Source organism: Etheostoma spectabile, chromosome 21 (assembly GCF_008692095.1).
Source record: "Etheostoma spectabile isolate EspeVRDwgs_2016 chromosome 21, UIUC_Espe_1.0, whole genome shotgun sequence".
Taxonomy (NCBI): Eukaryota; Metazoa; Chordata; class Actinopteri; order Perciformes; family Percidae; genus Etheostoma; species Etheostoma spectabile.
This window is the reverse complement of record NC_045753.1, coordinates 2,628,548-2,644,088: the sequence shown is the minus strand read 5'-3', so window position 1 is coordinate 2,644,088 and position 15,541 is coordinate 2,628,548. Positions and strand designations below refer to the sequence as shown.

At 40.6% G+C, this 15,541-nt stretch overlaps 1 protein-coding gene across 12 annotated transcripts in view; it reads right to left on the bottom strand.

The window, feature by feature from the left end:
* Nucleotides 1-15,541, bottom strand: part of cacna1g (calcium channel, voltage-dependent, T type, alpha 1G subunit) — a 323,409-nt gene that overhangs the window by 125,787 nt on the left and 182,081 nt on the right. For all 12 annotated transcript variants that reach the window (XM_032502089.1, XM_032502097.1, XM_032502098.1 and 9 more), the window contains exon 10: nt 14,626-15,026. In XM_032502089.1, coding sequence (XP_032357980.1) covers nt 14,626-15,026 — 401 coding nt within the window. The remainder of the gene's footprint in view (nt 1-14,625; nt 15,027-15,541) is intronic.

The following is a 15,541-nucleotide window of genomic DNA, read 5'->3' as shown; positions in this document are numbered from 1 at the left end:
AAACACTCAAACAAGTGTTCAGGGTCAGAGTGAAAGTATTTTGTTGTCGTCGTAAAGTGAACTTCGTGTTTTATGTTGACACCAAGTTGTACTATTTCATTTTGACATTATTTTCCATTGGATATTAAAGTTCATAAATAAGTGTTTTGACATGGCTGGCCAAGTGGCACTATGTTCATGGTAATGACAGGGGGATTTCATTCTTGAATGTTTTGTTTTGTTGTGCATGATCAAAAATTATCCTCCACTCTGCTTTTTGCACAAATCCCACCCTGGAAATATCTGTTATGTACACATACATACATACATATCATCCAGGTCCCTGTGTCTGACAACAGGTTTTCAAGCTTGATGTAACCCACGTAAAGCTCCTGTTGCCCCCCAGCTAATTGAGTTACCTTCACAAAAGTGGGGTCAGCGTCTTTCAATCCAATACTTTGGTTTATGGCCAAATACGTAAAAAATAAAAGCATATTCTCATCACCCACAGCTGTACTTTGTGTTTTATGTAAAGTACATTTGGGTTTACAAGCGAATGTTAGCACACTAGTTTTAAGGTTGGGCATGCTTAGCCTTACTGCAAGGAAGCAGACCAAAAAGAATAGTTCATGGTTCTGTTCTTGTTGGGAGTAATAAAGTAAGCCACAGTGATTGAGTTGCACAAAGCAAAGCTCCATGCTGTGTTTTTTTTCTTCAAATGGCATCAGTGTTTCTCAAACAGTGTGTTTTAGCTGCAAGTTTTGGATTTTCAATGTGTGTAACTCGACCCTTAACATCGACCTTAAGCTCCTGACCCTAAAACTTGCCCTTTTCAAAGTGAATCTTCCCTTCCTATCCACATAAAGCAAACTTAGTATTGGATACACACCTACTGTAGAAACACCAACATGTATCACTGTTGAGCAGCATCTTTGGAATTCAGGGGGATAGCTTTTAAGGTTAATAAAGTCAAAACGTCGCCTGTGGGAAATGTAGACCAAGTGACCCAAAAGTGACTTCAGATCACTTTATTCTGTAACAGCTACATGCTGAATCAATATTCATGTCAGTGCTAAAAGGCTTCCACTATAACAGCAACGATTCCCCAAACAGGGACCATGCATTTTGCCACGTCTCCCTTGACACTCCTGTCTTTTCTATGCCTCTTAACTTCTCCTCGAGTTATTCTGACATCACCGGCGCTCATGGAGGGAGGGGAAAGACTGACAGGAGAGCTTTAGAAAACGGATGTAGGGACGACAGGGACGGGTGGCCATACCAACGGGGAGGTTTCTTATGTAAAGTGAGAGAGAGGTTGACCTTCCCGAGTAAATAGATAGACTTTGGGCTGTGTCACATAGTTGGCAGAGACACAACTATTCCATCAGCTCCACCATAAATGGTAACGCTCTTAAACTGCGCAGAGATAAAGCAGACACCCTCTCCTTACTCGTCCAACCCGTCTGCCTCATCTCCTCCACACATCACCCTCTCTATCGTTTTCCCTTCAAGTCCTTACACTCTGTCGTCTCTATTCAACACTCTATTTAATCACCTTTTTATCATTCCATCTCTTTGTTACATTCGCTGAACTTGCCTCTTTTGCTGCGAGAGCATGTCTGCGACGTTTCCCCAGCAGCTGAGTCTGTGTGTATGTATTTTTGCGTTTAAGAGATAGGAAGCAGACTGGGGGGCTCTGTTATGTGTCATGGACAGTGAGGGTTCAGGCCCTGTAACTACATACACACTTATCGGTTGCAGGGTAATAACATGTCTGTGTTTGAAGGACACGCGTGTGGATATAGAGTGTTTGTTATGGTCCATCTACTCAAGAGGCCGGTTTATATCTCATGAGTCAGGTCACAGCAGTGCACACATGTATGTGAGAGTGTGTGTGTGTGTGTGTGTGTGTGTGTGTGTGTGTGTATGTGTGTGTGTTACAGAGTCTCATTCAGTGTGCCAGGCCCAGAGTTAGGAGTCTTGAGCAAAAAAGTCCATACTTAATACTCTTAGACGAGAGTTTGAACCTCAATGAGCCAAGGATAAGTATTAAAGCTGCTCTTTGATCCTAATAACAAACAGATATCCTGTATGATGATACATAATAAATAATGACAATAATGATGAAAACTTAAAGGGGAACACCAGCTAAGTTAATAATTCCAATATGTTTTGTTCATGGCCTAGGAAAGTTAGCTACTCTCTCAGAGCCAGAAATCAGAAAGTAGGTCTAAAGTCTGGGGCTGCACCGTAGACAATGAATAGGAGATTGAATTAATTTCGTGGAGCCGCAGAATATTTGTTTTCTTTAGTATGCCTAAATGAGATTTATTCCATTGTAGCATTCTCAGTACTGAAACAAAAAATGCACCCATATATTCACAACATTCCCTCAGTGGGCTCTGTTTCATCTATGACATATTTCCTAATAGATTGTCTATGGAGCAGTTCAACACAATATACATCACAAATTCAGACTATAGGTATAACATTTACCCCTAAACCTAACCCTATAAGGTTTTATTTTTTTAACCTGGACCATATTTTCCTATGTCTATATGTTTTTGTGCCTAAGTGACTGATGGGAACAACAATCTTGGTCCAGTATTAAGCGAGATCGCTGCAGTCGGCAGCAAGGAAACAAGCTAAAATGTAAGTCAATAGGGCAATTGTCCAGCTTGTATTTACCTTTACAAAAGTGGTTGTTTTGCTGCTGACAGGCTTAGATTAATAATCGGATTAACATTAAGTGGCTGACAACATTATGGAAAGGATCCTTTCAGAGATAGACCTTTAAAACCAATTTGAGACCTTTCATTCAGAAACGGCTCTTAAGTCACTAGCACCAAACCCACCAGACTCCATTTTAAAAAAAAAAGCAATAAAAAGCAAGAGCTGCTGCCCCCGCGACCTGATACCGGATAAGCTGATGAAGATGGATGGATGGAATAAAAAGCAATACTTTTTATACTTTTAACTCAGTGAACAAGGTTTTTATTTCAACCCAAACTAGAGTTGTGATGGTCGGAAAAGTGGAAAGACTACCAGAAACGGCATTTCATAGTTTGATTTTGTTTTTGTCTACTTAGAATGTATGAATGAATGTGTGTAACGATGCTAAAGTTACTGTTTATTCACATGGAGTCTGCTGGGTTTGGCGAACGCAATTTCACGGATGGTTTTATGTTTAAAAAAAATGATCTTACTCTTCAATAGAAAGGTTGACCTCCTTAGAAATCCTTTCCATAATGTTATCAGACACTTAGAATATTAATCTGAGCCTAGCGGTGGCAAAATCAGCACTTTTGTGAAGGTAAATACAAGCTGCACAATTGCCCTATTAACTTACATTGTAGCTTGTTTCTCTGCTGCCGACTGCAGCGATCTCGCTCAATCCTGGACCAATATCAAAGATAGTAGTTCCCATCAGTCACTTAGACCAAAACAAGGAAAATAGAGTCCAGGTTGAAAAAAACAGTAAGTACCCTTTAACTAAATTGGCACTTGAAGATGCAATACACATTTCTGCCAATGGTTTCTTGCAGCACACATTCAACATATTCACAAGGCCTCACCGATTAATACACAAAGCCTTATAGAAAGAAATACTGGAACACCTAAAGCTCCCAGTTAACTTAACAACTCAACTAAACTTAAAGACCATAGCATTAGAATTAATTTGGGGTCATGTAAGTGCAACATTCACTCTCTTTGGCTGCTAAATGCTCTGAAATGAAAAACTATGATTTTTGCCAAAAAATCAACTGCAGTGGATATTCCTGTTTCAGGAATTCCATAAACATATTCAAGCACGCACAGCTGCAGAAACGCTACCTTCGTGACAAATTGACAACTCTTCTGTCAAATACACCCATCCATGCTCAGCATAATTCATGATTAATAAGCACATCATGTGTAATTATTGCCAGCAGTGACATTAAGCTTTTAAAAATAGCTTTAAGTTTGAATCACGTTGTGTGTGTTAGTGTACAGTACGTTATCCATCTGTCTCTTGCCATCAATTACTCATCGGAGGGGATGTTTAATCTTGTCAAATTCTCTTTAAGACACAGTCAGAACTCCACAACCTTATTCGCAGCTGAATGAAACATAATACCAAATCTAGATATGTGTGTGTGTGTGTGTGTGTGTGTGTGTGTGTGTGTGGTGTGTGTGTGTGTGGTGTGGTGTGTGTGTGTCATCCATGTCTGGAACAGGAGGGGGCCTGGAAAACGAGTTAACTTGTTTGAAAAGCTGCGATTTAACAGAGCTGAAACCCAATTGCCTAAAGGGTAACTATCATATTTTTCAAGCTATTTTCTTATGTTTTTGTATCTAAGTGACTGAGGGGAGCAACCATCTTTGAAATTAGTCCAGTATTAAGGAAGATCGCTGCAGTCCTGAGCCTCAGCCTGTCAGTGGCAAAACAAGCAATTTTGTGAAGGTAAATACAAGCTGGACAATTGCCCTATTAACTAATATTGTAGCTTGTTTCGCCGCTGACGACTGCAGCAATCTCCCTTAATACTGGGCCATTATCAAACATCGCTGTTTCCATCAGTCACTTAGACACAAAAACATAGGAAAATAGAGTCAGGGTTGGGAGAAAAACCAGTAATTACCCTTTAACTATATTAGCACTTGATGATGCTATACACATTCTCATTTCTTCATATGGCCTCACAGATTGATACACTTTAAAGGGACAGTTTTCCAAAAACACAAACTTTCAAATAGAGCAGAAGATACATGGAAAATATACCTTTCCTCAGGAACCGGACCGATGAACAATAAATTAAGAACATTTTTGGTGTGGGTCTGAAAAACATGCATTTTCTATCCATCTATATTGTAAATGTATTCTATTTATGTTTAGATTTCTAAAGGTGAGGACAGTGAACAGACAGCTGATGTTGCCATATTGGTACTACAGCAGCTGTTGGCATCGATACAATTGCCAACTATACAATTAATGTAATATAATATCTATATGAAATAAAACTCTGCGGTCCTGCTCCTTCTTTCCATAATTGAAAAAAATCAAATATTATATTCTTCTTCAAACAGAAACACAAATTTCCTTCGGGATGAATAAAGTATCTATCTATCTATCCATCTATCCATCCATCCATCCATCCATCCATCCATCCATCCATCCATCCATCTATTGGATGTGCTGAACTTCGCAGGTGTGAGGCGGGTTTGCAAAAGTGGAGATGTGCAGGATTCTGGACAAAAGATGAAAAGCATCTTTTATTTAGCAAATGTAACTTTTTTTGTTGCATATAGGCAAATAGGATGAACACGTGTGTGCTAATATGGGACCACCTGATTGTCTTGAATACTTCACACACTGCACAACATTTGTACAATATCGTTTGATATTGGATCTCAGCAGATTCCCTGCGGCGTTTCAGTATCAATACATTTAGGTGTAGAACGGAGATGGATGAAATCAATGTTTTGTGCATCAATGAAGAAAGTTAAAAATGGGTCTTGGTTTTGGAAAGGATTAAGCCTGAAGTCTTAAGTCTGAATTGCCGGAAGGCTTTCACTGTTAAGAAAGCAGCTGGAAGAAATGTTGTATTAGCTACTAAGATACGTGTCCAGAGGGGCATTTTTGGAAGGGAGGGATCACCCTGCTTCCCAAGATTTAAGACTGGACGCCTCTGGGCTTGCCACTAGCAGTTTGAGCAATTTCTCTTCAACGACCACTGAGAACCAAAGAAAGCAGGTTACACCCATCAAACACCGTGATGGCTGCATGTGAGCGAACGTTTTTACTCGTGGGCTTTCTGCTTAGGTGGCCCAGGGATGTCAAAATAGACCAAAAATGGTGGCTCCGTTGGAAACTTTCGCTTATTTTATGAAAATAGTTCACTGAACTAAGATTTCGAAGAACGAAGATTTCTGGGAGTTTAGAGAGGCAAGTTAAGCTGGAAGAACCTGATTTGTATTTAATAGCCTGGACCTCAGCTAATCAGGATTGGGCAACTCGACGTTGCCTAAAACTACCAAAAAGCATTTCCGGGCTGCTAGCATGGAAATGATGCTGCCTGTGGACGCGTACCGTTTGTTATTGTTTTGGTGTTTTGTCTTGTCTTATTGTGGTAGTCTGTTGTCCTGTCTTATTTTGGTAGCCTGGTTTTCTGTCATGTCTTGTCTCTTTGTGATGGTGTAATTATCGGGCTTGTCTTGTTTTACTTCCTGTCATTTGGTTTTCCTGCCCTTGTGATTGCCTGATGTTGTTCACCTGTTTCCCAGCCCTTGTGTCACCTGCCTGGTGTTACCTCGTTACCCTGTGTATTTAGTCTTTGTCTTCCCCTTTCCACAAACACAAACCTTTGAATAGAGCAGATGATATATGGAAAATGTACCTTTCCTCAGGAACCAGACAGATGAACAATAAATTGAGAAAATGTTTGGTGGGGGTCTGAAAAACATGCATTTTCTCTCTATCTAAATTGTAAATGTATTCTATTTACTCTTGATTGCTAAAGGTGAGGACAGTGAACAGATAAAAAAGCATTGCCTGTGATTGCCTGATGTTGTTCACCTGTTTCCCAGCCCTTGTGTCACCTGCCTGGTGTTACCTCGTTACCCTGTGTATTTAGTCTTTGTCTTCCCATGGTACTTTGTCAGATGGTTTTGTTCTCTGGAGTGTCTCCATGTGTCAGTGTAAGTCAAGTTCTGTTCTCCCTGGAGTTCCTTTTGTTGCAACCTCCCGGTTTTTGGACTACTTTTGTTTTTGTGTGCTTTGTTTTTGTTGGTGAAATAAATCTTCCAACTCAGACTACTCCTGCCCGCTGTTTGCATTTGGCTCCACCATTGCTTGCTTACCACAACGCCGTTAGCCGTTGATGACAAACCTGAAACATATGTGTATTACAAGTCGTAAATATCTCTTCCATCCATCCCGTACGGCGGCATTCATGCACTTTGGACTGACCGGCTTCAACATGTGATCAAAGTTATCCATTCTTTGCTTTGGACACATGGTTTGAACTGCGCCCTAATAAAAAGAAAAAAAAGCTATAAAACACTAAATAATGTTGCGTAATACTGAGTTTATCAGCCGGGTGCAGATGAAAGAGGATTTTAAACGTGTAGCACTGATCACAGGAGGTAAGTGTCAATCGAATTCCTGAAGTGGCAGTTTAACGGGGTTTAAACACTAGGGCTGGGTATCAATCAAAAATTTTCGATACCGGTACCAATACCGATACCTTTACTTCGATATCGGTTCCTGAACGATACCTTTTTCAATACCAGTTTTATAATATCAATTCTGAGAAAGAAAATCACACACATCAGAGTCAGAAGCTACTGTAAGGAGAATATAAAAATAACAGTGAAGATAAGGTTAGCTGTTTAACCAGCTGACCCAATGGATAAGCATATTTTTACAAACATGGACAAAGTATTGTCTGTAAATGTTAGCTTTTGATAGCTAGCTACGCAGCAATAAAATAAGGCTACACGCTAACTCAGCACGATGCACGTGTTAAGTTGCAGTAACGCTAATAAACATAAACCTGTTGAAATCCCAGACACAGTGCCGTCCTCGGTAGCCTACTCTTTGATGAGGCGGAGTCCGGTGGTGGATATTTTGAATCACTCGGAGTCGGCTCTGGTTTTGCATTGCCCACAGGCGGCTGAGAGGAGGAGGGCTGCGCAGGCTGCGCAGCCTGCGGTCCGCTCTTCTAGGTGGCATTTTTAAGCGGTACAACGTTGCTCGCAACCAGTTCACAACAGATGCACGTGAACCCCGTCTGTCGGCGTAACCACGTATGTATTTTTCTTGGGTAACGCAATCACGTTTAACGTTACAGCCAATCACCGAAACTTGGCACCGAAAGACGAGGCATAATTTGATACTGTGTAAAACCGAAACATTTCGGTCGGTACCATAAAAAAACCGAAGTTCGGTACCCAGCCCTATTAAACACACTGCAACAACCTAGCAGAAAACTTGGCTGGAGGATGTATGGAAATTAAAACCCAGCCTCTTCTGCATTACAGAGCCAAATAAAGACTTAGTGATCCCTGTTGTCTATTGGATGTCGATGGGTTTGCAATCAATAAGTCGTCTCAATAAAGTCTTCAGCCTGTCAGTCTGTCTGGAGACTAGAGGGATCCATGTTACCCAAACTAGGAAAGAGCCCTTCACAGTAAGAGAGGAGACAAGACTTAACCCTCATGTTGTTCTCGGGTCAAATTGACTCATTTTCCTATATCAATGTTATTTTTAACGACCCACTTGTAATTACCCAAAGTAACATTATTGATTCCACACAACGCTCTTTGGCAAGTACAAATACTTTATTAATATATATATATATATATATATACACACATATATATATATATATATATATACATATATATATATAAAATTTTATAGCATTTTTAAAAAAGAAAATTGAATTGGTTTTGAAATAGTATTGAGTAAAAGTTGACATATTCCAGTCTGTGATTATCATCAACATCCATTCCTTTAATTTTAGTCTAAATAATTCCTAATTTCTGCTTTTCTAACTCAAACATTAGGTATAAGTTCCTATAAATGAGGTTTATTGACCATAAATTCCCAAAATAACTGTAAAACTGAAGTTAATAAGTTAGTGTTACGCAGTGTTGAAAACGTCAAAAAAGTGACAAACATTGAAAACAAGCGAATGGGACAAAAACGTAAGACAAAGTTAAAAACATTGATAATCGTCAACAAAAGTGTTGTTTTTTTTATTTTGACTGGAAGACAACACAAGGGTTAAAGAGCTAGACAAAAAGGGGAGAATGGAGGGTTTGTGACAAAAGAGACGAAAGAGTGAGGAAAACATGGAGGAAAAGAAGTAGTGGAAGAAAAGAGACATATTGAGAGACCTTGGGCTTGCCCTCCCAAGTTCAATGCATACTGGGCAGCAAACTCAAAATTGTCTACTGGTTTCAGGCCCCAGAAACAGATTGGTGTGTTGCTAAATTCTGAACGTCAGAATCTTTCTCCTCACTACACGGCTTCTGCTCTCCCTGCCACAGCTCACCCCCAGCCCGGTAATAAGCTCTACACTCAAGATTTGGACATAATTCAGAAAAACATTCAATTTGGCTGGCTTTTGATTGTTGAGCCTCGTTTGTGACCATCACCTTTTTCCAGCTGCTGAATTAGATTAGATCTAACGATGTGATTGCATCACAACTGGAGAGCACGGGCCTTGCAAAGTGCAGTACATCTTACATTGATAATATATTTGCAAGCTTTAAAGATATACTCAGTGAATTCAGCAATTCAGCTCATATTATGCTTTCTGGCTTTTTCCCTTTCCTTTATTGTGTTATACATATCTTTTTGTGCATGTCATAGGTTTACAAAGTGAAAAAGCCCAAAGTGGTGAGTAGTCCTTACCTAGGTAGTGAGCATGTGCGACTGCCAACAAAGATGGAACAGAAGTTAGATGACTCACTCTGTAGCTAAAACAGAGAGCTCAACACACAGGGTGAAAAGAGGAGCCGCAGCAATGTGCAGTACAACAAAAATATGGTGTTTTTTAAAAATTGAACAATGTAAACCTTTTGAGGTACAACCTCAAAATACAATTATGAACCTGAAAATGAGCGACATATGGGCTTTTTAAAGGGCTACATTACTATCATATGCTGTATGTTGCAATAATGTCATTTAAAAATGTGTCCCCGGAAGCACAATGGGAGGAAGAACTAGTAACTGAACAGACCCTCCTCACCAAGACAACAACCATATAGGTCAATTGTGCAAGCAGCCTATAACGAGTTATTTTTACATTTGTTTTTAAATGGTGCCCTCTAGTGGCCGTAGTAAATATTGCGAAAATATATAAGGAAGTAAAGTGACTAAGTATAAGAGCGCCAAACTCCACAAAAAAAGGCAAGCTGGTGTGGTCGATGGGTCAAAGAAATACAGGACTTTAGGGAGCCTGGGTAGCTCACCTGTTAGAGCGTGCATAGAGGTTTACTCCTCAAAGCAGCGGCCGTAGGTTTGACTCCGACCTGCGACCCTTTGCTGCATGTCATTCCTCCTCTTTCTCCTCATTCATGTCTTCAGCTGGCCAAAAAAAATAAAGGCCTAAAAATGGCCAATAGTATCTAAAAAAACAAACAGGATTTTCACCCAAGAGATTTGTGTAAAATTAACTGACTTTTAAGGACATAAATCCGTGACTTGACATTGACACCATGTAAGCCAATGCTTGATCTAATCCCAACCCTTACTAAGTATTTTAGTTGCTTACACTTTTTTTTTTAACTTTCTATTAAAGGATCAACAAAAAAATCCTACAAAGTCTGGGAAGCTCTACCTTTTTATTTTGAGAGACTCACAGTCCTCCCTTCTCATTAAGATATTACATGCACTCTTTCACCACTTTTATACATCCATTGTCATTTGCTTGAGACTGATGCTTCAGACAGCTTTATGATCTGTTTTCTATTAAGGATGGAAACCATTTTAATATTGTATTATTTATTTATTGAAGTTTCTTTATTTAGTTGTTATCTTTTTATTTGAACTTGCTTGCTCTATGTCTTTATGAAAAAAATTGAGATGGTGATGCTGCTTTAACCCATTCATGTCGGTTTGTGTCCATAATAAATATAGTTGTTCAAAAAGGAGACAACATATAAAGAGACAAGGGGGGGGGGAAAGAACGGAATCACAGTAAAAAAGAGAGAAGGAGAAAACAGGAGGAGCAAAGACAAACACAGAGTCAGGGAAAGTAACAATTGAAGAAAGAAAGCTATAAACCCCCTCTGTGCGTGTGTGTGTGTGTGTGTGTGTGTGCGTGTGCGTGTGCGTGTGCGTGTGCGTGCCGAGGATGGCATCTGGACATGTTTATAGGCACTGGGTCAGAGACCGAAAGTAACCCCAAAAAAAATGGCCAGGCTTCAAGCTCCTTCCACACAAATTATACTAGCTCACAAAACCACACACATACAAACTAACACAAAAAGTGTGTCACCAACTTGTGTTGTTCTACTTTTTACAAAAAGACAAGCCAAAAACACTACACAATTGCCTCAAACGCGCTTATAAAACACCTTGAGACTGAAACGTTATGTTTATATTTTACTCCACCGTTTTCCAAATGACGTTGTGGTGACAAACAGAACCGCTGCACCGGAGTCACAGGGAGGAGTTCGGAACAATATTTCAGACATGGGTTGATGTCTTGCGTCTCGCGGTTGGTAAGCAACCTTGGTAACCATATGTATGTGCAAAAACACTGAAAAAGTTAGTTTTTCAAGCTATGTCCCAATCACAGTAATGAAGAAGTCAACACAGCTGCTTTAAATAAGCGTTGACTTTATCAATATTTAACCAACATCCCAATCTTGGCCAAACTTTTACCAGTTGCTCATAACTGTAAAAAGCATATGTAGAGCAGCGTAAATTCTTTCAGGAAGATCTATCTTTTAATCGGTGCTCTGCTAAATCAATTTAGCTGTTATCCTAATAAACGTACTTTTTTTGCTGTGTATAAGTGCAACTATACTCTCCTGATTTAAATAAAGCTCAGCGTAAATTCTTTAGGAAGACCTAATTTCAATGCAGAAAAATCCTCAAATTTTAGAATTTGGAAAGTGTTTACTGGTCTAATCATCTCAGCTGGACTTGTAGGCCTATCTATTGTCGGGCACATTCATTTTAACACATTAAACTACATGTGTTATTTGTGCATAAATCTTAATTAGTAAAGTAGCTAGTAACTGAAGCTGTCAGTTGAATGTATTGCTCTCTGAAATGTAGCGGAGTAGAAAGTGGCATTAAAGAAAAGACTCAAGTAAAGTACAAGTACCTCAAGAGTTGACATTACATTGCAGATTTGTACAGTTCTTGTCATGGTTGTGATTTTCAGTTGTGGTTTTTCCTGTTTCATTCTGTTATTTCATTCCCTGTGTTACCGTTTTCCTGTTCTTCGTTCCTGGTTATGTTTTACCCATGTTCATTCTGTGTTTTGTTTCCTCGTTTGGTTTTTGTGTATGTTTTCAGTGTCTGTTCCTCCTTTGTGATGTGTCTCACCTGTTCATCAGCCCTCACGCACCTGTCCCACGTTACCACCCTCATTACCTTTGAATTTAGTTTCTGTGCTTCCTTTGTCTGTTGTCAGATCATTGCGTTCGTTGCTCCCGATGTCTCGACGTTCCTTGTGTTTTAGACTCCCCAGTCTTCAGTTTTCTAAGTTTTTTTGGAACTCTTTTGCCTGTCTGCCTTCCTCAGCAATCCTCTTTTATTAATATCTTCTATAAATCTTCTCTAGGTATTCTTCCATTACCTCCTTGTCTCTGCATTATTGGATCCAAGTCTCACAAATCCCGACAGTTCTTGAGTAAATGTACTTAGTTACATTCCACCACTGCCTTGTATTAGCATGCCTTTTTCTTAATCCAGGGAAACTGTCTTGACACAGATTTCATATGAGTGCCAGGGGCCCGTTTCAGGAAGGAGGTTTAACAAACTAACCCTGAATTCTGAGTTGATTTACCCAGAGATGGGAAACTCTGGTTCCAGAACAGCTGATGTGAGTTTAATTAACTCTGAGTAGGTTCACTCAGAGTTAAGCAAATGCACCACCACAATAAAAAAGGCAGCCTGACTGGAGCCATGATACTACAACTTACCATAGTAACAACCACAAACAAACTGGTCGGCGGAAATACTCATGCGCACGTACTGTGTATGTATTTCGTTAAAAAAAGCAACAGAGTGGCAGCTGCAAAAGAGAATTTGTGTGGGTGAAAATTGCTGTTAGAGTAAATGTGTAAGCTCTAATATAGTGTAGTATTTCATATTTAATCACAGGTAACCTATAATATTACTGGTGAAATGGTAATGAAAGTATATTCTATTTCATTTAGATTCAATCCTGCAGGCGTAAGAGTCCTAGGCCTACTAATCCCACTCTGAGGCTGCGGCACCATCATTAACAAAATTATAATTCAGAATATTTTATTTCAACGGGTCAAAATCATTCACCTGCAATCCTGTTAAACTCCTTTTTAATGTCTCTTACTGGTTTACGTCCGGGGAAATCTACAAAACTGTTTAAAACCTGTTTCAGAGCGAGTCACACTCTTCTGATGGGGCTTTGCTATACAGTGGCTTTACTAAAATGCCCCGCATCAACAATATTGTAAAGAAAACTGGAGGACAGATACGGTTATGTAGGCTACATAACTGACTGGGAAGAAAAACGACACTGTTCAAATAGGTAGTTATCTGGAAATGAAAATATATCTATATTTGGGGCCTAAGTATCATCTTAACTTCCTGCAGTCTTATACAGCTTCTTCATCAACGGCATCGTTGACTAAAGGACATGCCATGCATGTGGAGAATAAAAACGTTTTAGAATGTGCCTAACTTAGTTAATAAACCCACACGTTAATTTATTCATGCAGATGACAGTGCGCTAAAATGCGCCTGCTACAGACTGAATGAATGAATGAGGTAATGAAACAACGCTGTCAGAGGGAGGAGACTGAGAAAAAGCCTGGTCCTGACCAAGTTAGGTTGACAGGCTCGGTTACCATAGTAACTGACTCTGAGGTTAAGTTACCTCTCTTTCTGAAACGGGCCGGAGTTACCCCTCGCTCTCAGGTTAGATTAACCTCCCTTAAAAAGACTGCGGATTGGGATCTCATGTGAGATGTTGTGGGCTCTTCCACAGCCATTAAGTCACCTCTCTCTTTCTCTCTCTCTCACTTCCGCTTTCTCTCTCACATGGCTGTAATCACACTCGTGTAAACAACCGAGGCCAGAAAGAGACATCAGGAATTCCAGTTGGGCCTGTGGGAGCTGTGTAGCTTACACAATCGCACAGTATGACGCACACGTACACAGAGGACCTGTTAGTTAAAACTAATAGCTTCCTACAGTCTTTCATTAGGGTCTCATTGCCGTTACACACAACTGTACCTCGATCGAGCACCATCAGACAGCTGCAAGCTACTGAAATCCACGCCTACTATTATTAAACTACTATTAAAACAACTCTCCGCTCACCATTGACTTGCGTTGGGTGGAGGTGTCTCCTCGTCAGTTTTGTCTGCTAGCAAACAGAAAAAAAATGCCTAAAAGCTACTGTGTGGTGATATTCACTACCAACAGGGTAACTAACCCACGGCATCGGTTTTTATAAGCTGCGTACCGGGAAAAACTGAGCTTTTATGAGGACAAAAGTGGATACAGACGTGAGGAATCAACAGGGAGAACGGGAAGGTTGTGGGATGCTGACACTAAGATAACGTTACGTCCAACGTAAAGTTTGCGGCAAGCGATTTGTTACCAAGTAAAATATCCAAATGTCAGTTTTAGGATAACTATACGTCAAGCAAACACACGCAACGTCGGACCCCTTCAGGTCTGTATTCACTGTTTTAATTAAAGCTTGGATTTAGTTTTGGTTATTTTTTTGCATCATACAAATACAGCAGCTTTGTGAATTTTTCTGTTTGCTAGCAGACAAAAATACAGAGGAGGAACCTTCCCGCAATGCAAGTCAATGGGGCTAGGAGGGTTCTTTTCCGCGCCAATGGGGGGCGGGACTCAAATGTTCTCTGTCTCTATTTAGACACGCACACATTCTTAATGAGACACACAGGAAACACACTAACCTGCTCATGGTACTCGATCCCCATGCTCAGAGTGTTGATCAGAATGGCGATCATAATCCCTTGTCCAAAGTACTTGCTGTCCACGATCTTCCTGAATGTGTCGCACACCAGCCTCCAGAAGCGGACCACCTTTGCAAACGTTTTGCCAATCCCTCGCTGCTTCTTTGTGGGCCGCCGGCTGTCTCTCCTGTCCCTGTGGTGGAGGTCCTGGGTGAACTCGTACGCGCCCTCACTGTCGGAGTCTCCGGGGGTCTCATTGCCCTCGGTGCCGCCCTCGGACTCGTTGGCCAGGGCCTTGGCGCAGTAGGGGCAACTCTCGGGGTCCAGGGTCAGAGCGGCTGTGTCCATGGCTCTGCTGGTCGTGCTGAGGTCACGAGCCGACAGCTGGCAGGAGAGCTGGGCTGCAGCCGAGTGAGAAAGGTGAGACGGAGAAACTGAGACAAGGAGAAGGCAACTGCAGTAAAATCAGCTGTGATTGTGATGAATTACATAATTGACATGGTTTAGACAAATTGTCAAATCCAATGAGAGAGATCTGTTTTAAACAACTACATTTTTGGACAGTTGGGTGTGTGTCACAGGGAGTGTGTTTTGGTGGTGATTGGCATTTTGTGCTATGAGTAATGCCTCGTCTGGCTGGCTGCCAGCGTTTCCACCATCTGTACAACCTTTAGAGACTTGCTCTGACTTTTTCTGAGCCCGCTGCCTTTTAAAACTTGGCTGGGACCAGACAGAGCTGGCTGCGAGCTTGGACATGAGGGATTAACATTTATTGACTGTAATTAGCACTCACTTGTGTCTCTCACGGAGAAAAAAAAAACACAACTCTGGACAGCGTTTTGGTACGAGGCTTAATCTTAATCACGACAAATCAATACCGTACTCCACCAAATGGATGACTGCAGAAAAAGGAACA